The sequence below is a fragment of the Oncorhynchus keta genome, chromosome 35 (genome assembly GCF_023373465.1).
Source record: "Oncorhynchus keta strain PuntledgeMale-10-30-2019 chromosome 35, Oket_V2, whole genome shotgun sequence".
NCBI lineage: Eukaryota > Metazoa > Chordata > Actinopteri > Salmoniformes > Salmonidae > Oncorhynchus > Oncorhynchus keta.
In genome coordinates, this window is record NC_068455.1 from 9,897,339 (window position 1) to 9,924,633 (window position 27,295).

At 43.6% G+C, this 27,295-nt stretch overlaps 3 protein-coding genes and 2 long non-coding RNA genes across 9 annotated transcripts; 2 read left to right on the forward strand and 3 right to left on the reverse strand.

Annotated features, from left to right (window-relative positions):
* Positions 1 to 2,526: 2,526 nt before the first annotated feature.
* alkbh1 (alkB homolog 1, histone H2A dioxygenase) lies at positions 2,527 to 16,303 on the reverse strand. Its single transcript, XM_035751745.2, has 6 exons — positions 16,160 to 16,303; positions 14,384 to 14,492; positions 12,933 to 13,095; positions 12,531 to 12,621; positions 3,818 to 4,011; positions 2,527 to 3,168 (listed from the first exon to the last, which is right to left on the reverse strand). Exons 1-6 carry the CDS (start codon positions 16,295 to 16,297, stop codon positions 2,706 to 2,708), a joined length of 1,158 nt encoding a protein of 385 aa, XP_035607638.1. The 5' UTR covers positions 16,298 to 16,303; the 3' UTR covers positions 2,527 to 2,705.
* LOC127915839 (uncharacterized) lies at positions 7,574 to 10,044 on the reverse strand. Of its 4 annotated transcripts, none has more exons than XR_008092461.1 (4): positions 9,966 to 10,044; positions 9,399 to 9,496; positions 8,164 to 8,457; positions 7,574 to 7,903 (listed from the first exon to the last, which is right to left on the reverse strand). It is a non-coding gene; the product is annotated as an uncharacterized LOC127915839 (long non-coding RNA). The 4 variants fall into 4 exon arrangements; XR_008092460.1 differs by lacking the exon at positions 9,966 to 10,044 and adding an exon at positions 9,722 to 9,855; XR_008092464.1 differs by lacking the exon at positions 9,399 to 9,496.
* Positions 16,304 to 16,400: 97 nt separating the features above from the next.
* Positions 16,401 to 19,653, forward strand: slirp (SRA stem-loop interacting RNA binding protein). Its single transcript, XM_035751746.1, has 4 exons — positions 16,401 to 16,579; positions 17,106 to 17,164; positions 17,963 to 18,070; positions 19,153 to 19,653. Exons 1-4 carry the CDS (start codon positions 16,516 to 16,518, stop codon positions 19,222 to 19,224), a joined length of 303 nt encoding a protein of 100 aa, XP_035607639.1. The 5' UTR covers positions 16,401 to 16,515; the 3' UTR covers positions 19,225 to 19,653.
* A 369-nt stretch (positions 19,654 to 20,022) lies between these two features.
* On the forward strand, positions 20,023 to 23,370 carry LOC118368039 (uncharacterized). Its single transcript, XM_035751744.2, has 3 exons — positions 20,023 to 20,174; positions 20,351 to 21,735; positions 21,883 to 23,370. Exons 1-3 carry the CDS (start codon positions 20,023 to 20,025, stop codon positions 22,272 to 22,274), a joined length of 1,929 nt encoding a protein of 642 aa, XP_035607637.1. The 3' UTR covers positions 22,275 to 23,370.
* A 10-nt stretch (positions 23,371 to 23,380) lies between these two features.
* On the reverse strand, positions 23,381 to 26,770 carry LOC118368042 (uncharacterized). Of its 2 annotated transcripts, XR_008092458.1 has the most exons (6): positions 26,363 to 26,770; positions 24,650 to 26,162; positions 24,510 to 24,572; positions 24,189 to 24,239; positions 23,887 to 23,959; positions 23,381 to 23,618 (listed from the first exon to the last, which is right to left on the reverse strand). It is a non-coding gene; the product is annotated as an uncharacterized LOC118368042 (long non-coding RNA). The 2 variants fall into 2 exon arrangements; XR_008092459.1 differs by lacking the exons at positions 24,510 to 24,572; positions 26,363 to 26,770 and having other exon boundaries at positions 23,400 to 23,618; positions 24,591 to 24,651.
* Positions 26,771 to 27,295: the final 525 nt, after the last annotated feature.

Consider the following 27,295-nt stretch of genomic DNA (forward strand, 5'->3'; position numbering starts at 1 on the left):
CCCTCTATCAGGTTTCTCTGACCCCTTTAAGAAACACATTCTCAATAGGAGGCCATTAATCCAGTGTTATTCTCCCTCTATCAGGTTTCTCTGAGGCCATTAATCCAGTGTTATTCTCCCTCTATCAGGTTTCTCTGACCCCTTTAAGAAACACATTCTCAATAGGAGGCCATTAATCCAGTGTTATTCTCCCTCTATCAGGTTTCTCTGACCCCTTTAAGAAACACATTCTCAATACGAGGCAATTAATCCAGTGTTATTCTCCATTGATGCATTTCTCAAGGGGCCGAACAAGTGTGAAGAACTTCAGGTGGCTTCACCGTTACATGACTTCAAACACATAGAGAAAAACAAACAATCACTTTTTATAAAAGGAATCACTTTTAATAGGTTTCCAATGAGGGATGTTTATGGTCTGTTTTTGTTGATGCTATTTTCTCTCTGTCTCCAGGGCCCTGTTTTTCTACAACTTTTCATCTGGATGAGAATGTTCTGGGTTCTGTAATCGTCTTTTTTTTTGTGTAATCCAGCATCAGATTAAATCGGGGTGTTTTTAAAAAATCCGGTTTAAAGAAAGTCAGAAAGGATCATTCTGATCTAGATAACCCAGATTCTGTGATCTTGATATGGTGGTTTCAGTGCTTTGAAGCGGCCTACACCTTGCCAGCTGACCTCACATAACTCCACTATGATGTCAGTCTGCATACAGTCTGTAACAGCTGACCCTCACATAACTCCACTATGATGTCAGTCTGCATACAGTATGTAACAGCTGACCCTCACATAACTCCACTATGATGTCAGTCTGCATACAGTATGTAACAGCTGACCCTCGCATAACTCCACTATGATGTCAGTCTGCATACAGTATGTAACAGCTGACCCTCACATAACTCCACTATGATGTCAGTCTGCATACAGTCTGTAACAGCTGACCCTCACATAACTCCACTATGATGTCAGTCTGCATACAGTCTGTAACAGCTGACCCTCACATAACTCCACTATGATGTCAGTCTGCATACAGTATGTAACAGCTGACCCTCACATAACTCCACTATGATGTCAGTCTGCATACAGTATGTAACAGCTGACCCTCACATAACTCCACTATGATGTCAGTCTGCATACAGTATGTAACAGCTGACCCTGCCCTCACATAACTCCACTATGATGTCAGTCTGCATACAGTATGTAACAGCTGACCCTGTATAACTCCACTATGATGTCAGTCTGCATACAGTCTGTACTCCACTATGATGTCAGCTGACAGTCTCACATAACTCCACTATGATGTCAGTCTGCATACAGTATGTAACAGCTGACCCTGTATAACTCCACTATGATGTCAGTCTGCATACAGTATGTAACAGCTGACCCTGTATAACTCCACTATGATGTCAGTCTGCATACAGTATGTAACAGCTGACCCTCACATAACTCCACTATGATGTCAGTCTGCATACAGTCTGTAACAGCTGACCTCACATAACTCCACTATGATGTCAGTCTGCATACAGTCTGTAACAGCTGACCCTCACATAACTCCACTATGATGTCAGTCTGCATACAGTATGTAACAGCTGACCCTCACATAACTCCACTATGATGTCAGTCTGCATACAGTATGTAACAGCTGACCCTCACATAACTCCACTATGATGTCAGTCTGCATACAGTATGTAACAGCTGACCCTCACATAACTCCACTATGATGTCAGTCTGCATACAGTATGTAACAGCTGACCCTGTATAACTCCACTATGATGTCAGTCTGCATACAGTATGTAACAGCTGACCCTCACATAACTCCACTATGATGTCAGTCTGCATACAGTATGTAACAGCTGACCCTCACATAACTCCACTATGATGTCAGTCTGCATACAGTCTGTAACAGCTGACCCTGTATAACTCCACTATGATGTCAGTCTGCATACAGTCTGTAACAGCTGACCCTCACATAACTCCACTATGATGTCAGTCTGCATACAGTATGTAACAGCTGACCCTGTATAACTCCACTATGATGTCAGTCTGCATACAGTATGTAACAGCTGACCCTCACATAACTCCACTATGATGTCAGTCTGCATACAGTCTGTAACAGCTGACCCTCACATAACTCCACTATGATGTCAGTCTGCATACAGTATGTAACAGCTGACCCTCACATAACTCCACTATGATGTCAGTCTGCATACAGTATGTAACAGCTGACCCTCACATAACTCCACTATGATGTCAGTCTGCATACAGTCTAACAGCTGACCCTCACATAACTCCACTATGATGTCAGTCTGCATACAGTATGTAACAGCTGACCCTCACATAACTCCACTATGATGTCAGTCTGCATACAGTATGTAACAGCTGACCCTGTATAACTCCACTATGATGTCAGTCTGCATACAGTATGTAACAGCTGACCCTGTATAACTCCACAATGACGTCAGTCTGCATACCGTCTGTAACAGCTGACCCTGTATAACTCATTTGGTGTAAAATGAAGGAGTCCACAATGTCTTTAAATACAATGTCACATTTATTACAACATCACCATGCGAAATTATCCAGAAATAAATATTCATCATAAGGAGGTAACGCTGTACAGTATAACTCTTATTATAACGGTCTTCTGGTACTCCTCTTAGACCTGTTAACATTTAACAGTCCATACATGTAACCTCTATTGGTGTGGTGTCTCATGAGTCACTCCTCCTCCTCTTCAGTCCCACATTCTCTCCTTCCTGGTTGTCATGGTACCCATCCGTGTGTCCCGCGTCTATTCGTTTGTCTGTCGTGTCCATGGCGGGGAAGGCCTGGCCAGACCCAAGCACCTGTCTGATGGTCATATTCACCCTGGAGGTCTCGATGTACCTGGAGCACACCGCCCAGTCCTCCTCTGATACCGGCTGGATCAGGGTGGCCTCTCCCTGGGTATGGTCCTGTGCGAGTCCCTGGTCTGACCCTGGGCCTAGGCCATCCTCCTCCAGAGAGGGGTGTAAGGGGTCTCCCTTGGGGGCGGGGACAACGCGAGGCACGGCGTGGTAGAGGAGGCGGCTGTGTCCTGACATTACCATGACGTCACCACTGTGCATGTACATGGCGGTGGGCGGGTCTTCCCTCTGAGTTCCACCAAGCAGGAAGACGGCGGATTGGCCGAAACTGAGGTCAATCAAAAAAACAACAAAAAAACACAAAAAAAAGAGGGGAAGACACATATGAGGATAACAACAAGACAAACAGGAATACTCTCTGGATGTGTTACATGCAGAGTAACACATCCAGAGAGTATTACCAAAGAGTGTCAGGTTGTAATTTAGGATGAATTGAGACAATATTCAATGAGGGAGTTTGATTAAGCTGGCCCGGGTTATGGATAAGGGAGTTTGATTAAGCTGGCCCGGGTTTTGGCCCGTCACGTGTCCGGGCGAAGCCGGTGTTGGAGGCGCGCCCTGCTCAAATGGAACAGTAATCTGTGCCGCTCTGTCGTATTGTCAACAACGCAGCATGGTACATCTCTTTCCCCAAAAAAATCTGTTTGAATTTTCAAACTGATTTTCTTAGCATTTAAAAAAAAAAATCAAAAGCAATCACTGTTGCATGTGAACACACAGAATCCTACTCATCAGTCCATGTGCTTAACCTACGTCAGTTTTGCTTTGAGCCGACTTCGCCATTGGTCAGAACGGTGCACCCGGCTCACACCCGGAAGGCATTCAGGTTCCAAATCGAATGAAATCAACACTAACCCGGTTCACCCACTGAAAGCTGTGGTTGGTGAGTTGGTACAACAAGCCCCTCCTCCACTCACCTGAATGACAGGAGGGGTCTAGTGTGGTCCAGCTCTGATTCGTCTACGTGGATCCCGAGTGACGAATCGGAGCGGTAGTAGTTGAGGATTCCAGCTTCTGCGTTGAACCCAGGGAATCGGCAGGCTGCGGCCACCTGGACGGATATAGAGTGGAGATCTGATGGGAACAGAGTGTAGTGATCTGCTGAGTATGTCTGCAACAGAAAGAAGAGAAGAAGAAAAAAATAACTAAAACAATGTATTCATTCATTCCAATTCAGGGAAGAAGCATAACATCCATGTTGCACAAGCCTTTCAGTGGTCAGTCTCGGTCACGGAGGTCGGTCTCGGAGGTCGGTCTCGGAGATCAGTCCTGGTCGCTGAGGTCAGTCCTGGTCGCTGAGGTCAGTCTTAGGGAGATCAATGTTCTCTTACTGAAGCCAGTCAGCAAGCCAGTCAGCTAGCCAGTCAGCAAGCCAGTCAGCAAGCCAGTCAGCAAGCCAGTCAGCAAGCCAGTCAGCTAGCCAGTCAGCTAGCCAGTCAGCTAGCCAGTCAGCTAGCCAGTCAGCTAGCCAGTCAGCAAGCCAGTCAGCAAGCCAGTCAGTCAGCAAGCCAGTCAGCAAGCCAGTCAGTCAGCTAGCCAGTCAGCTAGCCAGTCAGCAAGCCAGTCAGCTAGCCAGTCAGCAAGCCAGTCAGTCAGAAAGCCAGTCAGCTAGCCAGTCAGCAAGCCAGTCAGCAAGCCAGTCAGTCAGCTAGCCAGTCAGCTAGCCAGTCAGTCAGCAAGCCAGTCAGCTAGCCAGTCAGCAAGCCAGTCAGCAGCCAAGCCAGTCAGAAAGCCAGTCAGCAAGCCAGTCAGCAAGCCAGTCAGCAAGCCAGTCAGCTAGCCAGTCAGCTAGCCAGTCAGCAAGCCAGTCAGCAAGCCAGTCAGCAAGCCAGTCAGCAAGCCAGTCAGCAAGCCAGTCAGCAAGCCAGTCAGCAAGCCAGAAAGCCAGTCAGAAAGCCAGTCAGCAAGCCAGTCAGCAAGCCAGTCAGCAAGCCAGTCAGCAAGCCAGTCAGCATGGGGAGGGGGGGGGGCATTATTTCCATTAATAAACAAACAAACTCTATGCATCTCTTCCTGGTTAGTGATGGGGGCATACACTCAGCCACACGTGCAATCACAGGATAATCACTGTGCTGCTGTCCTCTAAACACATGGATTAGCTGGGGGGGGGGGAGCATGCTTAAAATGCAGCGATTGTTGTCAGACATTTGGCAGTGTCGGAGCCAGGATGGGAATCCGGTGTAAAACTCCTGACTGATTTAAACGGGACAGACGACTAAACACGTTGGATGTCATTAGCATATAAACGAGACAGGCAGGCGCCTGCACAATTACAGATGACCTGACCTGAAAGGAGAACACCAGGCTAATATGATCCAAACACCCCTGTGATCTCTCTCTCACACACACACACACACACAATTTAAAACACAGAGAACACTACTGTGTACATACAGTATTCATGTCCTGTTTTGAAGTGATGACTGTTCCATCTACCGTTGTAATATAATGGAGACTGGTGGTGTGGTGCATGGAGGACATGTTTAGGATCTATAGCATATGTAACTGGTGCACTGAATCATGCACTGACTGCTGTGGTATCAATGGGACATCGCCTTGTCAGATACGTACATGGTGTCGGAGAGACATTTATTTACGATCTACTCTCAATATAAAAGGCTCCTGTGTTTTATGATCTGGACAGATGTTATAACTAATAGAAATATGACATTGATAGAGTAATATAAAGAAAGAATTGTCCTCTCACTGTCAACTGCAAACCGCGAGCAACTCAGCAAACTTAACTTGTGTAAATATTTGTATGAACATAAGATTCAACAACAGACATAAACTGAATAAGTTCCACAGACATGTGACAAACAGAAATTAAATAATGTGTCCCTGGGGGGTTAAAATCAAAAGTAACAGTCAGTATCTGGTGTGGCCACCAGCTGCATTAAGTACTACAGTGCATCTCCTTCTCATTGTCTGCACCAAATTTGCCAGTGCTTGCTGTGAGACATTACTCCACTCTTCCACCAAGGCACCTGCAAGTTTCCAGACATTTCTGGGGGGGGCACTAGCCCTCACCCTCCGATCCAACAGGTCAGAGACGTGCTCAATTGAGATCCGGGCTTTTCGATGGCCATGGCAGGACACTAGCATTCATGTCTTGCAGGAAATTACACGCAGAACGAGCAGTATGGCAGGTGGCATTGTCATGCTGGAGGGTCATGTCAAGATGAGCCTGCTGGAAGGGTACCAGACGAGGGAGGAGGATGTCTTCCCTGTAACGCACAGCATTGAGATTGCCTGCAATGACAACAAGCTCAGTCCGATGATGCTTTGACACACCGCCCCAGACCACCTCCAAAATCTATCCCACTCCAGAGTACAGGCCTCAGTGTAACACTCCGACCATCACCCCTGATGAGAAAAAACCGCGACTCGTTAGTGAAGCGCACTTTTTGCCAGTCCTGTCTGGTCCAGCGACGGTGGGTTTGTGCCCATAGGCGACGTTGTTGCTGGTGATGTCGGGTGAGGACCTGCCTTACAACAGGCCTACAAGCCCTCAGTCCAGCTTCACTCAGCCTATTGCGGACAGTCTGAGCACTGATGGAGAGATTGTGCATTCCTGGTGTAACTCGCGCAGTTGTTGTTGCCATCCTGTACCTGTCCTGCAGGTGTGATGTTTGGATGTAACGATCCTGTGCAGGTGTTGTTACACGTGGTCTGCCACTGCGAGGACGATCAGCTGTCCGTCCTGTCTCCCTGTAGCGCTGTCTTAGGTATCTCACAGTACAAACATTGCAATTTATTGCCCTGGTCACATCTGCAGTCCTCATGCCTCCTTGCAGCATGCCTAAGGCACATTCACGCAGATTAGCAGGGACCCTGGGAATCTTTCTTTTGGCGTTTTTCAGTCAGTAGGAAGGCCTCTTTAGTGCCCTAAGTTTTCATAACTGTGACCTTAATTGCCTACCGTCTGTAAGATTAGTGTCTTAATGACCGTTCCACAGGTGCGTGTTCATTAATTGTTTATGATTCATTGAACAAGCAGGGGAAACAGTGTTTAAACCCTTTACAATGAAGATCGGTGAAGTTATTTGGATTTTTATTAATGATCTTTGAAAGACAGGGTTGTTTATTTTTTTGCTGAGTTTATTTTAGATTGACATGTTTGATTATTTGGCAAGAAGTGTAATTCCTTCCTGACAGGAAGTGGACTGACATGAACTTCAGTTGAAAAATGTTTTCCCTCCAGTGTCGGAGATGTGGGAACTCATATACATACATACACTTTATATAAAAGTAGAAAAGACACCGGTACAGATGAAGGGAAGGAAACAAGGAGAGAACACCTAAAACAATTGAGAAGCACCCATAGAGTGGGTTTGGTCGACCGAGTTAGGCTTCATTGTAAATAAGAATTTGTTCTTAGCCGACTTGCCTAGTTAAATAAAAGGTGATGTTATTTTTTAAAGAGAGCGACAGCTCTACTAAGACCATTGAGATGCACCCATAGAGTGAGCTTTACCTAGACCAGGGGGTATTCAACTCTCACACTATGAGGTCTGGAGTCTGCTGCTTTTGTGTTCTACCTGATAACTAATTGCACCCACCTGGTGTCCCAGGTCTAAACCAGTCCCTGATTAGAGGGGAACCACCCACCTGGTGTCCCAGGTCTAAACCAGTCCCTGATTAGAGGGGAACCACCCACATGGTGTCCCAGGTCTAAACCAGCCCCTGATTAGAGGAGAACCACCCACCTGGTGTCCCAGGTCTAAACCAGTCCCTGATTAGAGGGGAACCACCCACCTGGTGTCCCAGGTCTAAACCAGTCCCTGATTAGAGGGGAACCACCCACCTGGTGTCCCAGGTCTAAACCAGCCCCTGATTAGAGGGGAACCACCCACCTGGTGTCCCAGGTCTAAACCAGCCCCTGATTAGAGGGGAACCACCCACCTGGTGTCCCAGGTCTAAACCAGTCCCTGATTAGAGGGGAACCACCCACCTGGTGTCCCAGGTCTAAACCAGTCCCTGATTAGAGGGGAACCACCCACCTGGTGTCCCAGGTCTAAACCAGTCCCTGATTAGAGGGGGAGGGGAACCACCCACCTGTCCCAGGTCTAAACCAGCCCCTGATTAGAGGGGAACCACCCCCTGGTGTCCCAGGTCTAAACCAGCCCCTGATTAGAGGGGAACCACCCACCTGGTGTCCCAGGTCTAAACCAGTCCCTGATTAGAGGGGAACCACCCACCTGGTGTCCCAGGTCTAAACCAGCCCCTGATTAGAACCACCCACCTGGTGGGAACCACCCACCTGGTGTCCCAGGTCTAAACCAGTCCCTGATTAGAGGGGAACCACCCACCTGGTGTCCCAGGTCTAAACCAGTCCCTGATTAGAGGGGAACCACCCACCTGGTGTCCCAGGTCTAAACCAGTCCCTGATTAGAGGGGAACCACCCACCTGGTGTCCCAGGTCTAAACCAGTCCCTGATTAGAGGGGAACCACCCACCTGGTGTCCCAGGTCTAAACCAGTCCCTGATTAGAGGGGAACCACCCACCTGGTGTCCCAGGTCTAAACCAGCCCCTGATTAGAGGGGAACCACCCACCTGGTGTCCCTGAACCACCCACCTGGTGTCTAAACCAGTCCCTGATTAGAGGGGAACCACCCACCTGGTGTCCCAGGTCTAAACCAGTCCCTGATTAGAGGGGACCTGGTGTCCCAGGTCTAAACCAGTCCCTGATTAGAGGGGAACCACCCACCTGGTGGGTCTAAACCAGTCCCTGATTAGAGGGGAACCACCCACCTGTCTAAACCAGCCCTGATTCCCACCTGGTGTCCCAGGTCTAAAAACCAGTCCCTGATTAGAGGGGAACCACCCACCTGGTGTCCCAGGTCTAAACCAGTCCCTGATTAGAGGGGAAACCCACCTGGTGTCCCAGGTCTAAACCAGTCCCTGATTAGAGGGGAACCACCCACCTGGTGTCCCAGGTCTAAACCAGAACCACCCCCTGGTGTCCCAGGTTAAACCAGTCCCTGAGGAGAACCACCCATCTGGTGTCCCAGGTCTAAACCAGTCCCTGATTAGAGGGGAACCACCCACCTGGTGTCCCAGGTCTAAAACCAGGGGAACCACCCCTCCCAGGTCTAAACCATTAGAGGGGAACCACCCACCTGGTGTCCCAGGTCTAAACCAGTCCCTGATTAGAGGGGAACCACCCACCTGGTGTCCCAGGTCTAAACCAGCCCCTGATTAGAGGGAACCACCCACCTGGTGTCCCAGGTCTAAACCAGCCCCTGATTAGAGGGGAACCACCCAGAGGTCTAAACCAGTCCCTGATTAGAGGGGAACCACCCACCTGGTGTCCCAGGTCTAAACCAGCCCCTGATTAGAGACCACCTGGTGTCCCAGGTCTAAACCAGCCCCTGATTAGAGGGGAACCACCCACCTGGTGTCCCAGGTCTAAACCAGCCCCTGATTAGAGAGGGGAACCACCCACCTGGTGTCCCAGGTCTAAACCAGTCCCTGATTAAAGGGGAACCACCCACCTGGTGTCCCAGGTCTAAACCAGTCCCTGATTAGAGGGGAACCACCCACCTGGTGTCCCAGGTCTAAACCAGCCCCTGATTAGAGGGGAACCACCCACCTGGTGTCCCAGGTCTAAACCATTGAGAGGGGAACCACCCACCTGGTGTCCCAGGTCTAAACCAGTCCCTGATTAGAGAGAGAGAACCACCCACCTGGTGTCCCAGGTCTAAACCAGTCCCTGATTAGAGGGGAACCACCCACCTGGTGTCCCAGGTCTAAACCAGTCCCTGATTAGAGGGGAACCACCCACCTGGTGTCCCAGGTCTAAACCAGTCCCTGAGACCTGGTGTCCCAGGTCTAAACCAGTCCCTGATTAGAGGGGAACCACCCACCTGGTGTCCCAGGTCTAAACCAGTCCCTGATTAGAGGGGAACCACCCACCTGGTGTCCCAGGTCTAAACCAGTCCCTGATTAGAGAACCACCCACCTGGGAACCACCCACCTGGTGTCCCAGGTCTAAACCAGTCCCTAAGACCACCTGGTGTCCCAGGTCTAAACCAGTCCCTGATTAGAGGGGAACCACCCACCTGGTGTCCCAGGTCTAAACCAGTCCCTGATTAGAGGGGAACCACCCACCTGGTGTCCCAGGTCTAAACCAGCCCCTGATTAGAGGAGAACCACCCACCTGGTGTCCCAGGTCTAAACCAGTCCCTGATTAGAGGGGAACAATGGGGGAGAAAACACATGCAGTGGAACTGGCTTCGAGGTCCAGAGTTGAGTTTGAAGCACCTAGACAATTGAGATGCATACAGAGAGAGAGAGAGAGAGAGAGAGTTCTACTAAGACCCTTGAGATACACACAGAGAGAGAGCGAGAGAGAGAGAGAGTTCTAAGACCATTGAGATACACACAGAGAGAGAGCGAGAGAGAGAGAGAGTTCTACTAAGACCATTGAGATACACACAGAGAGAGAGAGAGAGAGAGAGTTCTACTAAGACCATTGAGAGAGATACTAAGACCATTGAGATACACACAGAGAGAGAGCGAGAGAGAGAGAGAGTTCTACTAAGACCATTGAGATACACACAGAGAGAGAGCGAGAGAGAGAGAGAGTTCTACTAAGACCATTGAGATACACACAGAGAGAGAGCGAGAGAGTTCTACTAAGACCATTGAGATACACACAGAGAGAGAGCGAGAGAGAGAGAGAGTTCTACTAAGACCATTGAGATACACACAGAGAGAGAGCGAGAGAGAGAGAGTTCTACTAAGACCATTGAGATACACACAGAGAGAGAGCGAGAGAGAGTTCTACTAAGACCATTGAGATACACACAGAGAGAGAGCGAGAGAGAGTTCTACTAAGACCATTGAGATACACACAGAGAGAGAGAGAGAGAGAGAGAGTTCTACTAAGACCATTGAGATACACACAGAGAGAGAGCGAGAGAGAGAGAGAGAGAGTTCTACTAAGACCATTGAGATACACACAGAGAGAGAGAGTTCTACTAAGACCATTGAGATACACACAGAGAGAGAGCGAGAGAGAGAGAGAGTTCTACTAAGACCATTGAGATGCACACAGAGAGAGAGAGAGAGTTCTACTAAGACCATTGAGATGCACACAGAGAGAGAGAGAGAGTTCTACTAAGACCATTGAGATGCCCTGATAGTACATAGTGAATAGCAACGTGTATGCCCCCGCTCACCTGAGGATCTGTCTTGATCAGCCATCCCTTTCCTGTGTTTGAGGGCCGCAAAACCTACTTGTCACTTAAATCTCGCTAGATTGATTGCTTGCTTTCATTTTACTCCTGCGACTCTTTCATACTCTTGCTTGTGCCTGTAGTTTTTTCCCCCCCGTTAACGTTATGACCCACGTTTTTTTTTTTTAAATCTCCCGTTAACGTTATGACCCACGGACATGTTTGTAAGGACCTGTAAAAACACCCAGGTAATGGCTAGAATGGGTCCAATGGAATACTGTACATTATCTTTCTGTTGCGTCTATAAGAACACTACTCTTACATCACAATACATATTTTTTAAGTAATTTAATACAGTTGTAATGTTAACCAATGAGATGCCTTGAAATGGCTAGAATGGGTCCAATGGAACACTGCACGTTATATCTACAAGAACACTAAAGCTTCGTTGGGGATTACACGCATTGTCTGGACACTTACATCACAAGAAAGATATGTTTATTTAGATGCGTGTTCAAAAAAGAATTGGTGGAATTATTAAAGTGACCAATGATTTTAAAGTTTGTGTGTAACCAGCAGCCTCTCGGTGTTAGTAACGGCTGTTTAACAGTCTGATAGACTTGAGATAGAGACTGAAAAACAGCTTCTCGGTCCCAGCTTTGATGCACCTGTACTGGCCTCGTGGAATGGATGAACATAACTTTATTTGTTTTATCACAAATTAATTTTGAAATACCTGATACCTTAATAAAATGTATATGAGTGAATTATAAGATTATTTTTGCTGTTGAATATTTGAATTCCTACCAGACTCCCTGAACTCAACTCATTGTCTGTGCCAGTAAAACGTTTTATGTGCTATAATTCAGTTAATATCTGGTGGATTAAAACACATCTAAACGTTTGGAGTGACATCCATTGTCCAACTGCTGCATTTATTAGAATTGTTTTTAAAACCTTTTAACAAGGTATATGACTGTTGAGAGCTAGAGAGAGAGAGAACGCTCTACATAAAACCATTAAGATGCACCCATAGTGAGAGAGAGATACAGAGAGAGAGAGAACGCTCTACATAAAACCATTAAGATACACCCAGAATGAGAGAGAGTGAGTGAGTGAGTGAGAGAGATACAGAGAGAGAGAGAGAACGCTCTACATAAAACCATTAAGATGCACCCATAGTGAGAGAGATACAGAGAGAGAGAGAACGCTCTACATAAAACCATTAAGATACACCCAGAATGAGAGAGAGTGAGTGAGTGAGAGAGATACAGAGAGAGAGAGAGAACGCTCTACATAAAACCATTAAGATGCACCCAGAATGAGAGAGAGTGAGTGAGTGAGTGAGAGAGATACAGAGAGAGAGAGAGAGAGAACGCTCTACATAAAACCATTAAGATGCACCCATAGTGAGAGAGAGAGAGAAAGAGACAGACAGAGCTCTACCTTGGTGTCCCAGTTGTAGTGGTAGCCCAGGGTCACCCAGCGAAGCTTCTCCAGCAGTGTCTTGGGCTCCCTGACCCTCGAACCTGTCTTCCTGTGGGGAAATCACACCAGGCTCAGACATCGGCTAAGGGCTAAAAGGAATGCTACCCATTCAAGACAATTGATTACATTAGACATCCTACCTCTTTCACATGTATCAAACGTTAAATTTAAACCTTCAAGGCTGAGAAAGAGAGAATTATCAAATATAGTCTTTTGACTGAATTGGGTCTCTCGGCAAAATCTAAGGTGGAAGTTCCATTCTGATAAATTATTAATTTTTCACTCAAATAATAATGGGAAATAGACACACGATACTCCAGCAGCATGTCCGCTGGTGCTGAAAGTAGTTAGTCTATTTACCGGAGCGCGTCTGCACTCCTCCCCCAGATGTCTTGTGTTTCCGTGGGTGCCATGTGCATGTCCAGGTTACACACGTTGGGTTTCTGTGGATAGGTCTTTAGACACTGTCTCACCCAGTGCTGCTGGGAGCCTGGCAGGAACGGGTTGGATATAAAGATGAACCCTGGAGGGGAGGGGACACACACACACAGGGATTACTACATTCAATTCAATACAACTTTATTCAACCCCTCATGGGCCAGGAAGGTACATTAACAACAGATTAGGGGGCTGTCGAGACTAGTGGTGTACTGGAGGTCAAACATCACAAGCATTTACCTAGCCTAACACGCTCCGGCCAAACGCCACATCCACTAGTGTTTTTTCTGCACAATGAGTCTGGATTTGCTCTCCTCCCCAACGTTTTGTAGACCGCGAATACATTTTGACCATTCTGATTGGTCCCAGAAACCGATGGGTTGGGCCAAACCCGAATCAGGATTCACGTAATTGGCATTGATACTATGATTGTTTAGAGATGAACCAATGACTATACATTTGTCTTGTACAATGCCGCTCATTTTGACATCAGCGCAAACAACTTCTAGGACGGCAGTATCAGACAATGTATGGAGCGATCGATGGAGCAGCGAAATTAAATTCAGGAGAAGTTAGCAAGCACTTACCCACCTGTTTTTGGAAAAATGCATTTGAAAGTATAGGGAGCGTTACTTTACTCACTGCGAATGGCAATCAGCATTTAAACTCAGATATTTTACCACTATATACATTGGTGAAGACCGAGGTCTAGAGTTAAAAGACAAAATAAACTAACATGTATCTTTATTTTACCTTTATTTAACCAGGCAAGTCAGTTAAGAAAAAATTATTATTTTCAATGACGGCCTAGTGGGTTAACTGCCTGTTCAGGGGCAGAACGACAGATTTGTACCTTGTCAGCTCGGGGGTTTGAACTTGCAACCTTCCTGTTACTTGTCCAATGCTCTAACCACTAGGCTACCCTGCCACCCCACATCTATAAAAAGTAACATCTTACAAGTACAACTTATCAGTGGAGGCTGATATATATATATATATATATCAGCCTCCACTGATAAGTTGTACTTGTAAGATGTTACTTATATATATATATTTTTTTTTTACTTACAAGTACAACTTATCAGTGGAGGCTGCTGAAGGGAGGACGGCTCATACTAAACCATGTGAAACCATGTGTTTGATGTATTTTACACCATTCCACTCCAGCAATTACCACGAACTCGTCCTCCTTAATTAAGGTGTCACCAACCCCCTGTACTACATATCTGAATCAGTTCAGACAGGAGTCAAGACTAATATTATTAGGAAATGTGTTACCCATCATGGTCCTAGAGAGTTAAAATGATGTGCAGGATTAGGTTACAGCTCAGCATAAAAATAAAAAAATAAACTCCACTAGCCTAATATCCTACCTGGATAACCGTGCAAGCCAAAGGCTGTCCAGTCTCTGATGGGGCGAAGGCCCGCCCTCCTGGCCTCAGCATCACTCACTGCAGCTGGGTTCAGTTCAGTGGGAAAGACCTGTCAATCACCATCACATCGTTTCATTAGATCAATCACATCAACCAGAGTTCATAGTGGGCATACACATATATACACATATATATATATATATATATATATATATACACACATACATATATATATATATATATATATATACACACATATACACATATACATATATATATATATATATATCCGTTCAAAAGTTTGTGGCCACTTAGAAATGTCCTTGTTTTTGAAAGAAAAGTACATTTTTTTATCCATTAAAATAACATCAAATTGATCAGAAATACAGTGTAGACATTTTTAATGTTGTAAATGACTATTGTAGCTGGAAACGGCTGATTTTTAATGGAATATCTACATAGGCCCATTATCAGCAACCATCACTCCTGTGTTCCAATTGCACATTTTGTTAGCTAATCCAAGTTTATCATTTTAAAAGGCTAATTGATAATTAGAAAACCCTTTTGCTAATATGCTGGCACAGCTGAAAACTTGATTAAAGAAGCAATACAACTAGCCTTCTTTAGACTAGTTGAGTATCTGGAGCATCAGCATTTGTGGGTTCAATTACAGACTCAAAATGGCCAGAAACAAAAGCACTTTCTTCTGAAACTTGTCAGTCTATTTTTGTTCTGAGAAATGAAGGCTATTCCATGCGAGAAATTGCCAAGAAACTGAAGATCTCATACAAAGCTGTGTACTACTCCCTTCACAGAACAGTGCAAACTAGTTAAATAAAAAATAACTGTCTCTAACCAAAATAGAAAGAGTGGGAGGCCCGGGTGCACAACTGGTCAAGCGTACAAGTACATTTGAGTGTCTAGTTTGAGAAACAGACGCCTCACAAGTCCTCAACTGGCAGCTTCATTAAATAGCACCCGTAAAACACCAGTCTCAACGTCAACAGTGAAGAGGTCCATCAAGGCACCCTGCACTTCTCTGATTCAGAGGGGTTGGGTTAAATGCGAAGACACCTTTCAGTTGAATGCATTCAGTTTACAACTGACTAGGTATCCATCCCCCTCTTCTAATAAACTGTATTATTTCCCGAGAAGTCGTATTGGGAAGACCACACACACCACAGCGTCGCGTGACTCCAAGTTTACATCGGTATGATGGTTATATATAGTTTACACTGACATATCTCGCATAATTTGTTTTACCGTAAAAAACAACATTTGTCGAAAGTATTTTGTTTTGTCAACATTTGCAAAGTTCACTGACATGTTCTGTTTCCATCTGTCATTACATTTGTATCTGACTTGCATTAAAAGGTTGGAGACTGGTTTCTGACTGAAGCAGTTTGCAAAGTGGAGGATGATTACTCTGAAAATTACGGTTTATTTCGTGGAAATTGAAAGACCCGTGATTGTGTTTTAGTTGTTTCTGAAAATCTGAATCTAATCGCAGTTATTTTGCTGTTAAGTTCTCTAATAAAACGAACAAATGGCGAGTGACACGCCCACGCAAAAGTGGTAAATGCACTGCAATTGATCAAAGAGTTGACTTCGTATGACAGCACATTAATTAACTTTCTAGGTGTTAATTGAATATCAGAAGGAAATATGGTAGTACTTTCGAACTAGTTAGCTACAGACAGTAGTATTATACCAGGAAGTTTGTCTGTTTACACATCAATATTTAGTTGTTATTTAGCTATATTTGGAAACGCTCACCTTCTCATGTTTCACAATTTTCGAGAAGTCAATGACATCCCTGAGATCTGGTGGAGGACTTCTTCGCTTGTAAAATTTGAACAATTTTCTAAATGCATCTTCTCCATGCTCCACCATGGAGGCCGCCATCTTTGTCATCACTAAAATTACCTTTCAACTCTAAAATGTACAACAACAACAAAAAAAAGCTAAACATTAAAAAGCATAGCATGTTAAATATGTAAAGTAAAGCTTTGCTTTCAGTGATTTTAAGTCCATATTTGAAAAATGAACAGTTAAATAACACCGGTGTGTGTCAAGTCACGTGACTCGGGTCAAAGGTAACGTCTAGCTCGTTAGCTTTCCAAGGACGCAACATGGCATCGTCTAAGAAGGTTTTTGAGGTGTTTGTGTCTAAAATACCATGGACCATTGCAAGCAGTAAGCATGCTTTAAAAAAAAAATGTATATTGGAAACAAAATTACTGTGTGTTGGCTATTTTATGCTAGGCTATGAGCTTTTGTAGGCGTCTTTATACATCATGCTGTGTGACTGCTGCCTTGACATTGCTGCTAGCCAAGCTCACTAGCTAACTATGTGTGGCTGCGTCTTTCAGCTAACCTTATTTTAATTTAACCAACCTTTCTGTCTTTCTTTTTTTTCTCATCAATGCTCATTTTACATTGTAGTTGTGCCGATTACTAAGTTGTGGGGCTTATTGCAGCCTAATGATGTGGGCAATGTATGTCAATGAGATAGTTGGCATCAGCTGGCTAGCTAAACCATCATTGTCTGTGTGTATAGTCAAAGATTAAGACCACGTCCTGTCTAGTACAGTCATTTGCACTATATTGTGTGTATAATCAAAGATTAAGACCACGTCCTGTCTAGTACAGTCATTTGCACTATAGATAACTAGTACGGTGGGAGAGTATACAGTATAACATGTTGTCATTATTTTTTCAGAGGACATGAAGGAGTACTTTGGGCAGTTCGGGCAAGTCAAGAAATGCCTACTTCCTTTTGTAAGTACACCTTTTAACAGATTGTTTAATAAGTGAGAAACCCAGCCCTCTATCACAATGTGTATCTTCATTTGACCAACAGGTAGCTGCCAAAAGTAAATGGCATATATTATTATTATTATTTATAGTAAATAAGCAATTGACATCCCATCAAACAATGTATAAAAATGCCCAGTTGCCCATTATGTTGGTTAGAAGAAGAGATCTCAGTGACTTTGTGTGTGGTGTCAGTTGAACACTTATAGGAGATTCTGGAGAGGCACCTGCGACAGAGTTTCCCACCACCATTAACAAAACACCAAATCAGGGAATTTCTCATGGAAGAATGATGTCGCATCCCTCCGATAGAATTCCAGACACTTGTTGAATCTATGCCAGGGTTCATTGAAGCTGTTCTGACTCCTGATGGCCCAACGACCTATAAGACACTAAGTTGGTGTTTCCTTTATTTTGGCAGTTACCGGTATATCAAATCAAATTTATTTATATATCCCTTCGTACATCAGCTGATATCTCAAAGTGCTGTACAGAAACCCAGCCTAAAACCCCAAACAGCAAGCAATGCAGGTGTAGAAGCACGGTGGCTAGGAAAAACTCCCTAGAAAGGCCAAAACCTAGGAAGAAACCTGGAGAGGAACCAGGCTATGTGGGGTGGCCAGTCCTCTTCTGGCTGTGTCGGGTGGAGATTATAACAGAACATGGCCAAGATGTTCAAATGTTCATAAATGACCAGCATGGTCCAATAATAATATATACCACAACCTCTATATTCACCTCACAATGTCTATCTTCTAACAGGACAAGGAGACAGGATTCCACAGAGGCTTCTGCTGGATCGGCTACACGTCCGAGGAAGGCCTGCACAATGCTCTCCAGAAAGACCAACACATGCTGGAGGGAGCCACGGTATAGTTTGTTAGCTCATGTCATACCCTGAACTGGGGTGTGTTCACTTGGAACCAAACCAAATGGATATAAACAGAAGTAAATGGAATTAAACGTGTAGGGACTAACCTGAGTTCCTACCAATAGAGTTTCTTCCAATAGAAACTTGTTTTTGTTGCAAAACATATGTTTGGAGTAAACTGTTACCGTTGCAAAACGTTTTGCAACTGTTTGCTACATTGTTTGCCTAATGAAAACACCCCTGTTGTTGTTGACTGAAATGTGTTGACTGTTGTATTCTTAGTATGGAATGTATGTTGATTTTCTCCATTCTAGTTTGAAAGCTAACGTCAGTCTCTAACGTCAGTGGTCTGAAATCAAATGCATCCCATCAGGCAGTGTGATATCACTCCCCTTAAGGGAATTACCATGTCCTTAACCCCTTGGAGTCTATTTCCATGGACCCATGGAAATCTAATTAGCATAACACAAATCCTTCCGTTTTAAGGTAGAGAGACCTTGTTTTTTTTGTTGCATCAGATGCATCTCAATCCACCGACGTTGCACTTCCGCATCGGCGGTCAAAGAGAGCGGTGTTTGTCAGACCGTGAGACACCATGAAACATCGTCTTCTCACACCTGTAGCGACTGACACACTAGTATGGCCCTTCTCTAGGATGCCCACAGGCCTCACAAGACTCATCATCTGAAGGTCCCCCGGGAACCAGTTTGAAAAATGAATGGAAATATATTTTTAGACCATTTAGGGGTTAAAAAAATATATATGAAAAATATTCTGATTTTTCTTTTATCTTTCAGATATAGGATAGACACTTCAGAACAAACTTCTTTAGATTGTATTTTGGGACTCTGTTGTTCCAAATAGTGAGTCTGTTATTCAATGAGTTTGTTTGGCTAATAGCAGTAAATCCAAATGTACAATTTTCACTTTAAAAAATAAAAATCTAATATCTAAATTATCCTTGGTATGATCTTAAACAATTCCCAAAAATATTGTAGAACACCTCCCCTCCCCTGGCAAGACTGTAGATGGTTTTAATCAAGCTAAACATGTATTTCTCTCTTCCATCATCTCCTTTCAGCTTCAAGTTCAAAGAAACAGAAAAGTGTTTGCGGGACAGAAGACAAACAAAGAGGTGGTGGAGGGATGGTGAAGGGTTTGTGTGTATATGAGAGGGTGTATTAAATACCCTTTTTAAATAGAGACAGAACTAGGCCATTCAACATTCATTTTTTAGTTTTTTTTTTCATAGTACGATGTCTTCATATTTTATTGTAATTTGTCAAAAGAAAGAAACATGATTACTGTGTCTGTTTTGCATGTTGACAAAATGGTTTGGAGAAGAGCGTTCCTTTTGGCACCCTGTCAGTAACTGCATATTAAGACAGACGATGAGGAGGAGGAGGAGGATGATGATGATGATGATGATGGCACGATCTCTGTTATTGTGCTTCTATCATGATTATTGATGGCTGCTTTACACAACCTCTGCATCTGTGTGTATTAAACTGTGACTAGGCTTATCACTTTTCTCAAAGTCGGGCATCACACTCGACTTAATAAAAATGACATTTACAATTTACTTTCTCATTCCTTTCTTTATGTGTGTGTAGTGGGTTTAATCTGAGTGTCAGTACATTTCAGAGGTGTGGACTTGTGTCACATGACTTGGACTCGAGTCACAAATATGACTTGCAACTCGACTTTGACACCAATGACTCGTGACTTGACTTGGACTTGAGCCTTATGACTCGAACTGACTTGATATCCTCCCCAAACCCAAATATAAAAAGACTATTTGAAAAATAGTGTTTAGTGTATCAACTCTCCATTTAACAGATAACAGTTTGAATCGGACAGCAGCCAATCAAATTGTGCCAGCGGAGAAAAAGTTGTGCGTGGCAATACAGAGGAACGTCTGCGGGTGAATTCAGATTGAGCCATTGGAAAGATGATACCCAAAATTATTATTTTCGGATATACAGACTACACTGTAGTCAACAAAAAACGGATTGCAACTTGCAAAACATGCGGGAAAAAAATTACAGATGGAGGCGCAACAACTTCTAACTTTGTTCGACATTTGAAGCTGCACAAAGAACGGTAAGTCGTGGCGAATATATACCGGGCAGCTAAATATAACTGCTAGTATAGCATGTAGGCCAACGTAACGTTAAATCAATGAGCCTCCACACAGTCAGCCAGTGCGGGAACGTGATCTTTGCACCCAAGATTGTGCTTACTGCCCCGCTCAATTATTTTTTAAATTGTGTTTACAGATTTGAACAATACCAGATGAACAAAAGTGTCACAAGTGAACCACAACAGTCTCCAATCTCACAGTTCATGGAGACCCGTGTAGGGCAGTACAGCATGAATCATCCACAGCAGAAAGCCATCAACAATGCAATACTGTCCGACCTGGTCATCGATTGCAACTTGCCTCTGTCTGTTGTGGAAAACAAGAGTTTTCGTCACTTTCTGTCAGTGGTTGACAGTAAGTACAGCCCAGTGTGTTGTAGAACATTGACATCAAAAGTAGAGAACCTCGCTACAGAGAGACGTTCAAAACTGAAAACTCAGTTGAGCAACACAGACCATGTTTCAGTCACAGTGGACATTTGGTCCGACCGAAAGATGAGGGGGTTCCTTGGTGTCACTGTGCACTGTATGGAGAAAGACGGAGAGAGGCTACAGCTCAAATCCAATCTCTTGGCCTGTGACAGCGTCAAAGGCCCACACATGGCCGAAAGAATCTGTGAGCAATTTGAGGCCATATGTTATGAGTACGGGATCAAAGATAAATTGGACTATATCATTAGTGACAATGCTGCCAACATGAGAAAATCATTCACGGTGTGCTTCCCCATTGAACAAGAAGATGAAGTACATGACGAAGATCACCTTGATGACCCAGAGCTCTGGAATGACCTAACCCTGGAAGACCAGCAAACAGTGGATGCTACTATTACAAAAAAACAGCGTTTGCAGTGTTTTGCCCACACTCTCCAGCTGGTGGTGGGAGATGGCTTGAAAGAAACAAAAGTGATGACTCCTTGTCTTTCAAAGTTATTAAAAATCAGCTCACTGCTACATACAAACACAACATTCAAAGAGGTGTTTGAAGCTGAATTTGGGGAAAGAGGAATCCCTGCTGCTGTCAACACAAGATGGATCTCAACACTGAGACAAGTGAAGGCAGTTGTTCGATGTGACCATCGAAAGCTCAGTCATGTTCTAGAAAAGGCTGGGCACAAGGAGTTGTTGTTCACAGTACGGGAGTGGAATAAGTTGAAGGAGTTGGTGGACATCCTGAAGCCATTTGGAGAAGCAACAGATATGATACAGGGGGAGAAGATGGTCACAATCAGTTCTGTTATTCCCTCTGTCCTGTCCCTGAATCACCACCTGGAGCAGCGGAAGCCTCACGTCCACTTCCTGAGCGGCCTGGTCAGAAGTCTCCAGGCATCCCTGAACAAAAGATTTCTTGGAATCTTCATCAATGTGAAAATGGCCAGGACACAAGATGGAATCAGTGCCCCATTTTCAGATCCAGTCTACCTCAAAGCAGCTGCTTTGGATCCAGCTTTTTCTCTGATGTGGGTGGAGCACCATGTGCTGGTCAAGGAGGAGGTCAAGGAGGAGGTGGCACAGAGAGTGAAAGGTAAATATTATTGAGTTTAATGTAACTTTTTCTCAATTTAATCCAATTGACTGCAACAATAATACTTGTGCAGTTTAACCCACTGCATCACCAATGCTCTAATACCGGCCATTTTGTTTTCTGCTATGCTTTCACACGTTTTGCCAGAACTGATTCTGGAAGATGCTTCAGGGACTGAGCAAGCTGTGCCTCTTGTTGATGAGAAAGAGCGAGAGGACTATAGTCTTGGACAAGAAGATGGGCTGTTTGCAGCATACTGTAAGAGGCAGAAGAAAGCTGTTGGGACCACTCCAGCACTACAGCTAAGTCACTACCTTGACATATGCGAAGGACAGAATGCCCTCTTGTTCTGGGCAATGAACAGGAAGGTTCTTCCTTCACTGTGCCGAGTGGCCATCAGGGTCTTGGCAGTACCTGCCTCCAGTGCCCCGGTAGAGCGTGTCTTCAGCCATGGTGGCATCATACTGCGACCTCATCGTGCACAAATGACTGACAGACTTTTATCGAATTTGGTCTTTTGCAAATGCAATGCATCATAGGGCCCTGAGATAAGAGGGAAAAAATGAAACTGCATTACACACACACACACACACACACAGACACACAGAGTCTCCATGTTCAGGTTTTATCTCCCATCTTTGGGATTTGTATAGTTTTTTTTTCTCAGACATTCAGGCCAGTGTTGAAATTGTAGCCCTACTTGAAGTTCAGTATCGGTTGTTTTGATGTACCTTTTTTAATAAATAATTGTAACTTTATGGCAGGATTGTTTTAAGTGTATAGAGTATATCTGGAGAGAGAGCACTAGAATGTTTAGTTGTCATATTGATGTCTGTCTCATGGAAATATAAAGTTTATTTGGAAAGTAATACATCTTTTTTTAGAAGGATTCATGATTTGCATAAATGTAATATACTATTACTCATTAAATATGAAATGGTATTACATTTGGTGAAGAGCACATTGACTTGTTTAGGACTCAACTCAAAGTTAAGGACTTGCCTGTCTTGACTTGACTTGTAAAACAATGACTTGGTTCCACCTCGACATTTCAGTAATTTCTTAAATATAACATTTTATGACTGCTTGATATTGAAGTTAGGGTAATAGGTAATGTTTATTTTTTACATATACCCCAGTTCACTGTGCTGGGAATAGGATCTTCGTCAAACTTTAAAGACAAATCCACCTTTCTCTTCTGCTGCCAGTATAGGTGTCTAATGGAGAAGGTATCTAACTCCTAGAACGTCATAAATGTCTACAAAATACCAAAACATGCATGTTGCCATTTATAAAAATTGAACTTGGAGTGAGAACGTTCTTAGCTTAATGCAAACGTTAGACCATGCGTATGCACAATTCCTTATGGTTGAAGTAATTGCATTGTAAGCAGGCCTAGTATTTTGTGCAAATGGGTGATATGACACATTTTCAAAAAAAATAAAAAAAAATAACTGGTTTATATAACAAGATGCAATTACTTGCCATTTTTGCTTTCTTAAAAATAGAGATATGCATACAATGATGGACAACTCATTAAGAACACCTTCCTAATATTGAGTTGCACTCACATTTCGCTACACTCGCATTAACACCTGCTAACCATGTGTATGTGACAAATACAATTTGATTTGAGTGTATGTGACAAATACAATTTGATTTGATTTTATTCTTCAGAACAACCTCAATTCATCGGGACTCTTACAAGGTGTGGAAAGTGTTCCGCAGGGATGCTGGCCCAAATTTCACTCCAATGCTTCCCACAGTTGTGTCAAGTTCTACAGATGTCCTTTGGTACCCACGGGAAACTGTTGTGATAAACCCAGCAGCGTTGCAGTTCTTGACACACTCAAACCGGTGTGCCTGGCATCTATGATCATAACCTGTTAAAAAGGCACTTAAAATATTTTGTTTGGACCATTAACCCTCTGAATGGCACACATCCACAATCCATGTCTCAATTGTCTTTGAGGTTTAAAAATATATATTCTTTATTCTTTAGGGCACTATGTAGGGAATAGGCTGACATTAAAGATGCAGCCTCGGTCTCCCTCAAAAAAGTGACACAAAGGATTTCCTCTGTAAATAAATAAAAATTGTGGTTATAATTTAACTTAAAATGATCTCGGAATAGAATGGAATGTATTTTACCTGTCAGTGTTCCGAGCAGAACAACAGCGGGGAGAAGCAGTGATAGGATCATGGTGGCCATGGTAACAGTCTCCTGGCAATAACAAGGGGAACAATGCATCTAAAGGATATACTAGTCAGTAGATCACCGAAACGGAGGTTGAAGGTGCTCTTTGGTTCAGGTGTTATTGGACAATGTTATGCACGCCTCTTGGGAGGGGGGGGGGGGGAAACGCAACAACCTGCTACACTCAACTCCTCGTGGAGTGAAGAGGTATGAGACTGTAGGTGCGGGTAAGGATGACAGGGTCAGAAAATATTACCGTTAACTGGGAATTTATTCTTCCTTCACACGGTAATTTGGGGAAAAGGGTCTGGACAGAACAAAAGTAAAGGTAAAAGTTAGAGCCCCCTCTCCTACCTTATTCTTAATGCCACGCTAACCAAAATACAGGGGGTGATCCACTCAGGTCTTACCAAGTGTGCATAGACTCAAGTACATACGACAGGTATATGCATGCCCGCAGGCCTCCTGCCTAAACACTCAAGGTGCCTTCCCCACTGGGAACAAAAACTGAATAATTACTAACTTAAAGTGAACCATTTCAATAATCACAAACACAGTCCTTTTGGCATACACATACCTCAGCAGGACCGGCTACAAAATACTTTACAAAACCTGTCTCTGACCCACAACCAACACAGTCCTTTTGGCATACACATACCTCAGCAGGACCGGCTACAAAATACTTTACAAAACCTGTCTCTGACCCACAACCAACACAGTCCTTTTGGCATACACATACCTCAGCAGGACCGGCTACAAAATACTTTACAAAACCTGTCTCTGAGCAACAACAACACAGGACATCAAAGAAGCTCTCTCTCCTAACAAAAGAACACTGGCTTTTCAAGCTGCAGGAGTCGGTAATTGCAGACAGCTGTATCCCCTGACGAGAGGGCGGGGTCAGAGCCCCAATTGTCGGGGCCGACCAATCAGCTGCTTCAAATCCAGGAAGCCATTTCCTTAAACATACACATACAAACACATACAAACTCAAAACAGAAACTGGGGAACGTAACAGACAACAAGGAAAGAGGGAAAGAGATCAATTGACCTCATTTGGATTTCCTGGTTAAATATTAAAACACAGTTTCAAGTTTTAATGTTACTGTTTTAAGTACAGTGAAATGCCTTTCTTGCAATCTCCAAACTTAACAATGCAGTAATCAATATTAATGTTGACCCTAAAAATAACAGAACAAAAACAAGAAAGGCAGTGACCAGTATTCAAATCAGGTCCTTACATTCTTACTGATCGTGTCGTGCTATAGTTAGTAGTGTATATGGACTCATCCCTGTAGTCTGCAGACGTCTACGTCACACTCCTTTTCTTCAATCAAAACGGACTCTCGTCTCTGTGAGACAACACCTTAACAACCATTTCCTGATAAGCAACACCCCCAATAACAGAGAACATATTATAGAATAAAGACCCAGACTATATCCTGTCCTATGGAACATCACAATAAAGACCCACACTATATCCTGTCCTATGGAACATCACAATAAAGACCCAGACTATATCCTGTCCTATGAAACATCACAATAAAGACCCAGACTATATCCTGTCCTATGAAACATCACAATAAAGACCCAGACTATATCCTGTCCTATGGACCATCACAATAAAGACCCAGACTATATCCTGTCCTATGGAACATCACAATAAAGACCCAGACTATATCCTGTCCTATGGAACATCACAATAAAGACCCAGACTATAACCTGTCCTATGGAACATCACAATAAAGACCCACACTATATCCTGTCCTATGGAACATCACAATAAAGACCCAGACTATATCCTGTCCTATGAAACATCACAATAAAGACCCAGACTATATCCTGTCCTATGGAACATCACAATAAAGACCCAGACTATAACCTGTCCTATGGAACATCACAATAAAGACCCACACTATATCCTGTCCTATGGAACATCACAATAAAGACCCAGACTATATCCTGTCCTATGAAACATCACAATAAAGACCCACACTATATCCTGTCCTATGGAACATCACAATAAAGACCCAGACTTTATCCTGTTCTATGAAACATCACAATAAAGACCTGGACTTTATCCTGTCCTATGAAACATCACAATAAAGACCCAGACTTTATCCTGTTCTATGGAACATCACAATAAAGACCCAGACTTTATCCTGTCCTATGAAACATCACAATAAAGACCCAGACTTTATCCTGTTCTATGGAACATCACAATAAAGACCTGGACTTTATCCTGTTCTATGAAACATCACAATAAAGACCCAGACTTTATCCTGTCCTATGAAACATCACAATAAAGACCCAGACTTTATCCTGTTCTATGGAACATCACAATAAAGACCCAGACTTTATCCTGTTCTATGGAACATCACAATAAAGACCCAGACTTTATCCTGTCCTATGAAACATCACAATAAAGACCCAGACTTTATCCTGTTCTATGGAACATCACAATAAAGACCCAGACTTTATCCTGTCCTATGGAACATCACAATAAAGACCTGGACTTTATCCTGTTCTATGAAACATCACAATAAAGACCCACACTCTATCCTGTCCTATGAAACATCACAATAAAGACCTGGACTTTATCCTGTCCTATGAAACATCACAACAAAGACCCGGACTCTATCCTGTCCTATGAAACATGTTCAGTTGCTGCCCTCTTAAACCTGATAGATGCTCTGCTCTAATGCTACACATGGTGTATATCTTTCTTTTTTTTGCACCATTTTCCTATTGAGGGCATACATGCTCAATTTGTTCTTTCCAGGTTGTGATTAAATGCTCTACTGTCATGGTTTCCATGTGTTCTATATTTGTCACCATGTTAACAGGCATTTAATAAATCTACAACCTTTTTGAGTTTTGTCTATTTTCTAAAGGTGCATATAATTATAGTAGACTATATTTCGTGTTATTCTTACTTCATCTGTACGTACTAGGGCAACAGAACATAAGTAGTTGTCTATATAATGTTTTACAGACATCTACCATCATTTAGGAGGTATTTAATGGTGTTCTACAACCTGATAAAATACTTTGCAATGACCCGGTGTCACAAATGATAGCTTCTATTGATTATGCAGTTTACCCTGGGATGGCCTTGGATGTAATCTGTCTGGGCACATTGGTAAACTACCGTTAGCTAGCCATGCTGCCTCATGCTAGCTGTGTTAAACCCAGCTATACATTTGTTTCATTACTTGTAGCTAGCATGTTTTATCTATCAGAGATCACCATGTTTTAGCATGTTTTATCTATCAGAGATCACCGCTTTGGTGATTGAGCCGATGGGTAGTCATGGATACAGCACACTTACACAGCCACCATACATACCATAATTACTCCAAA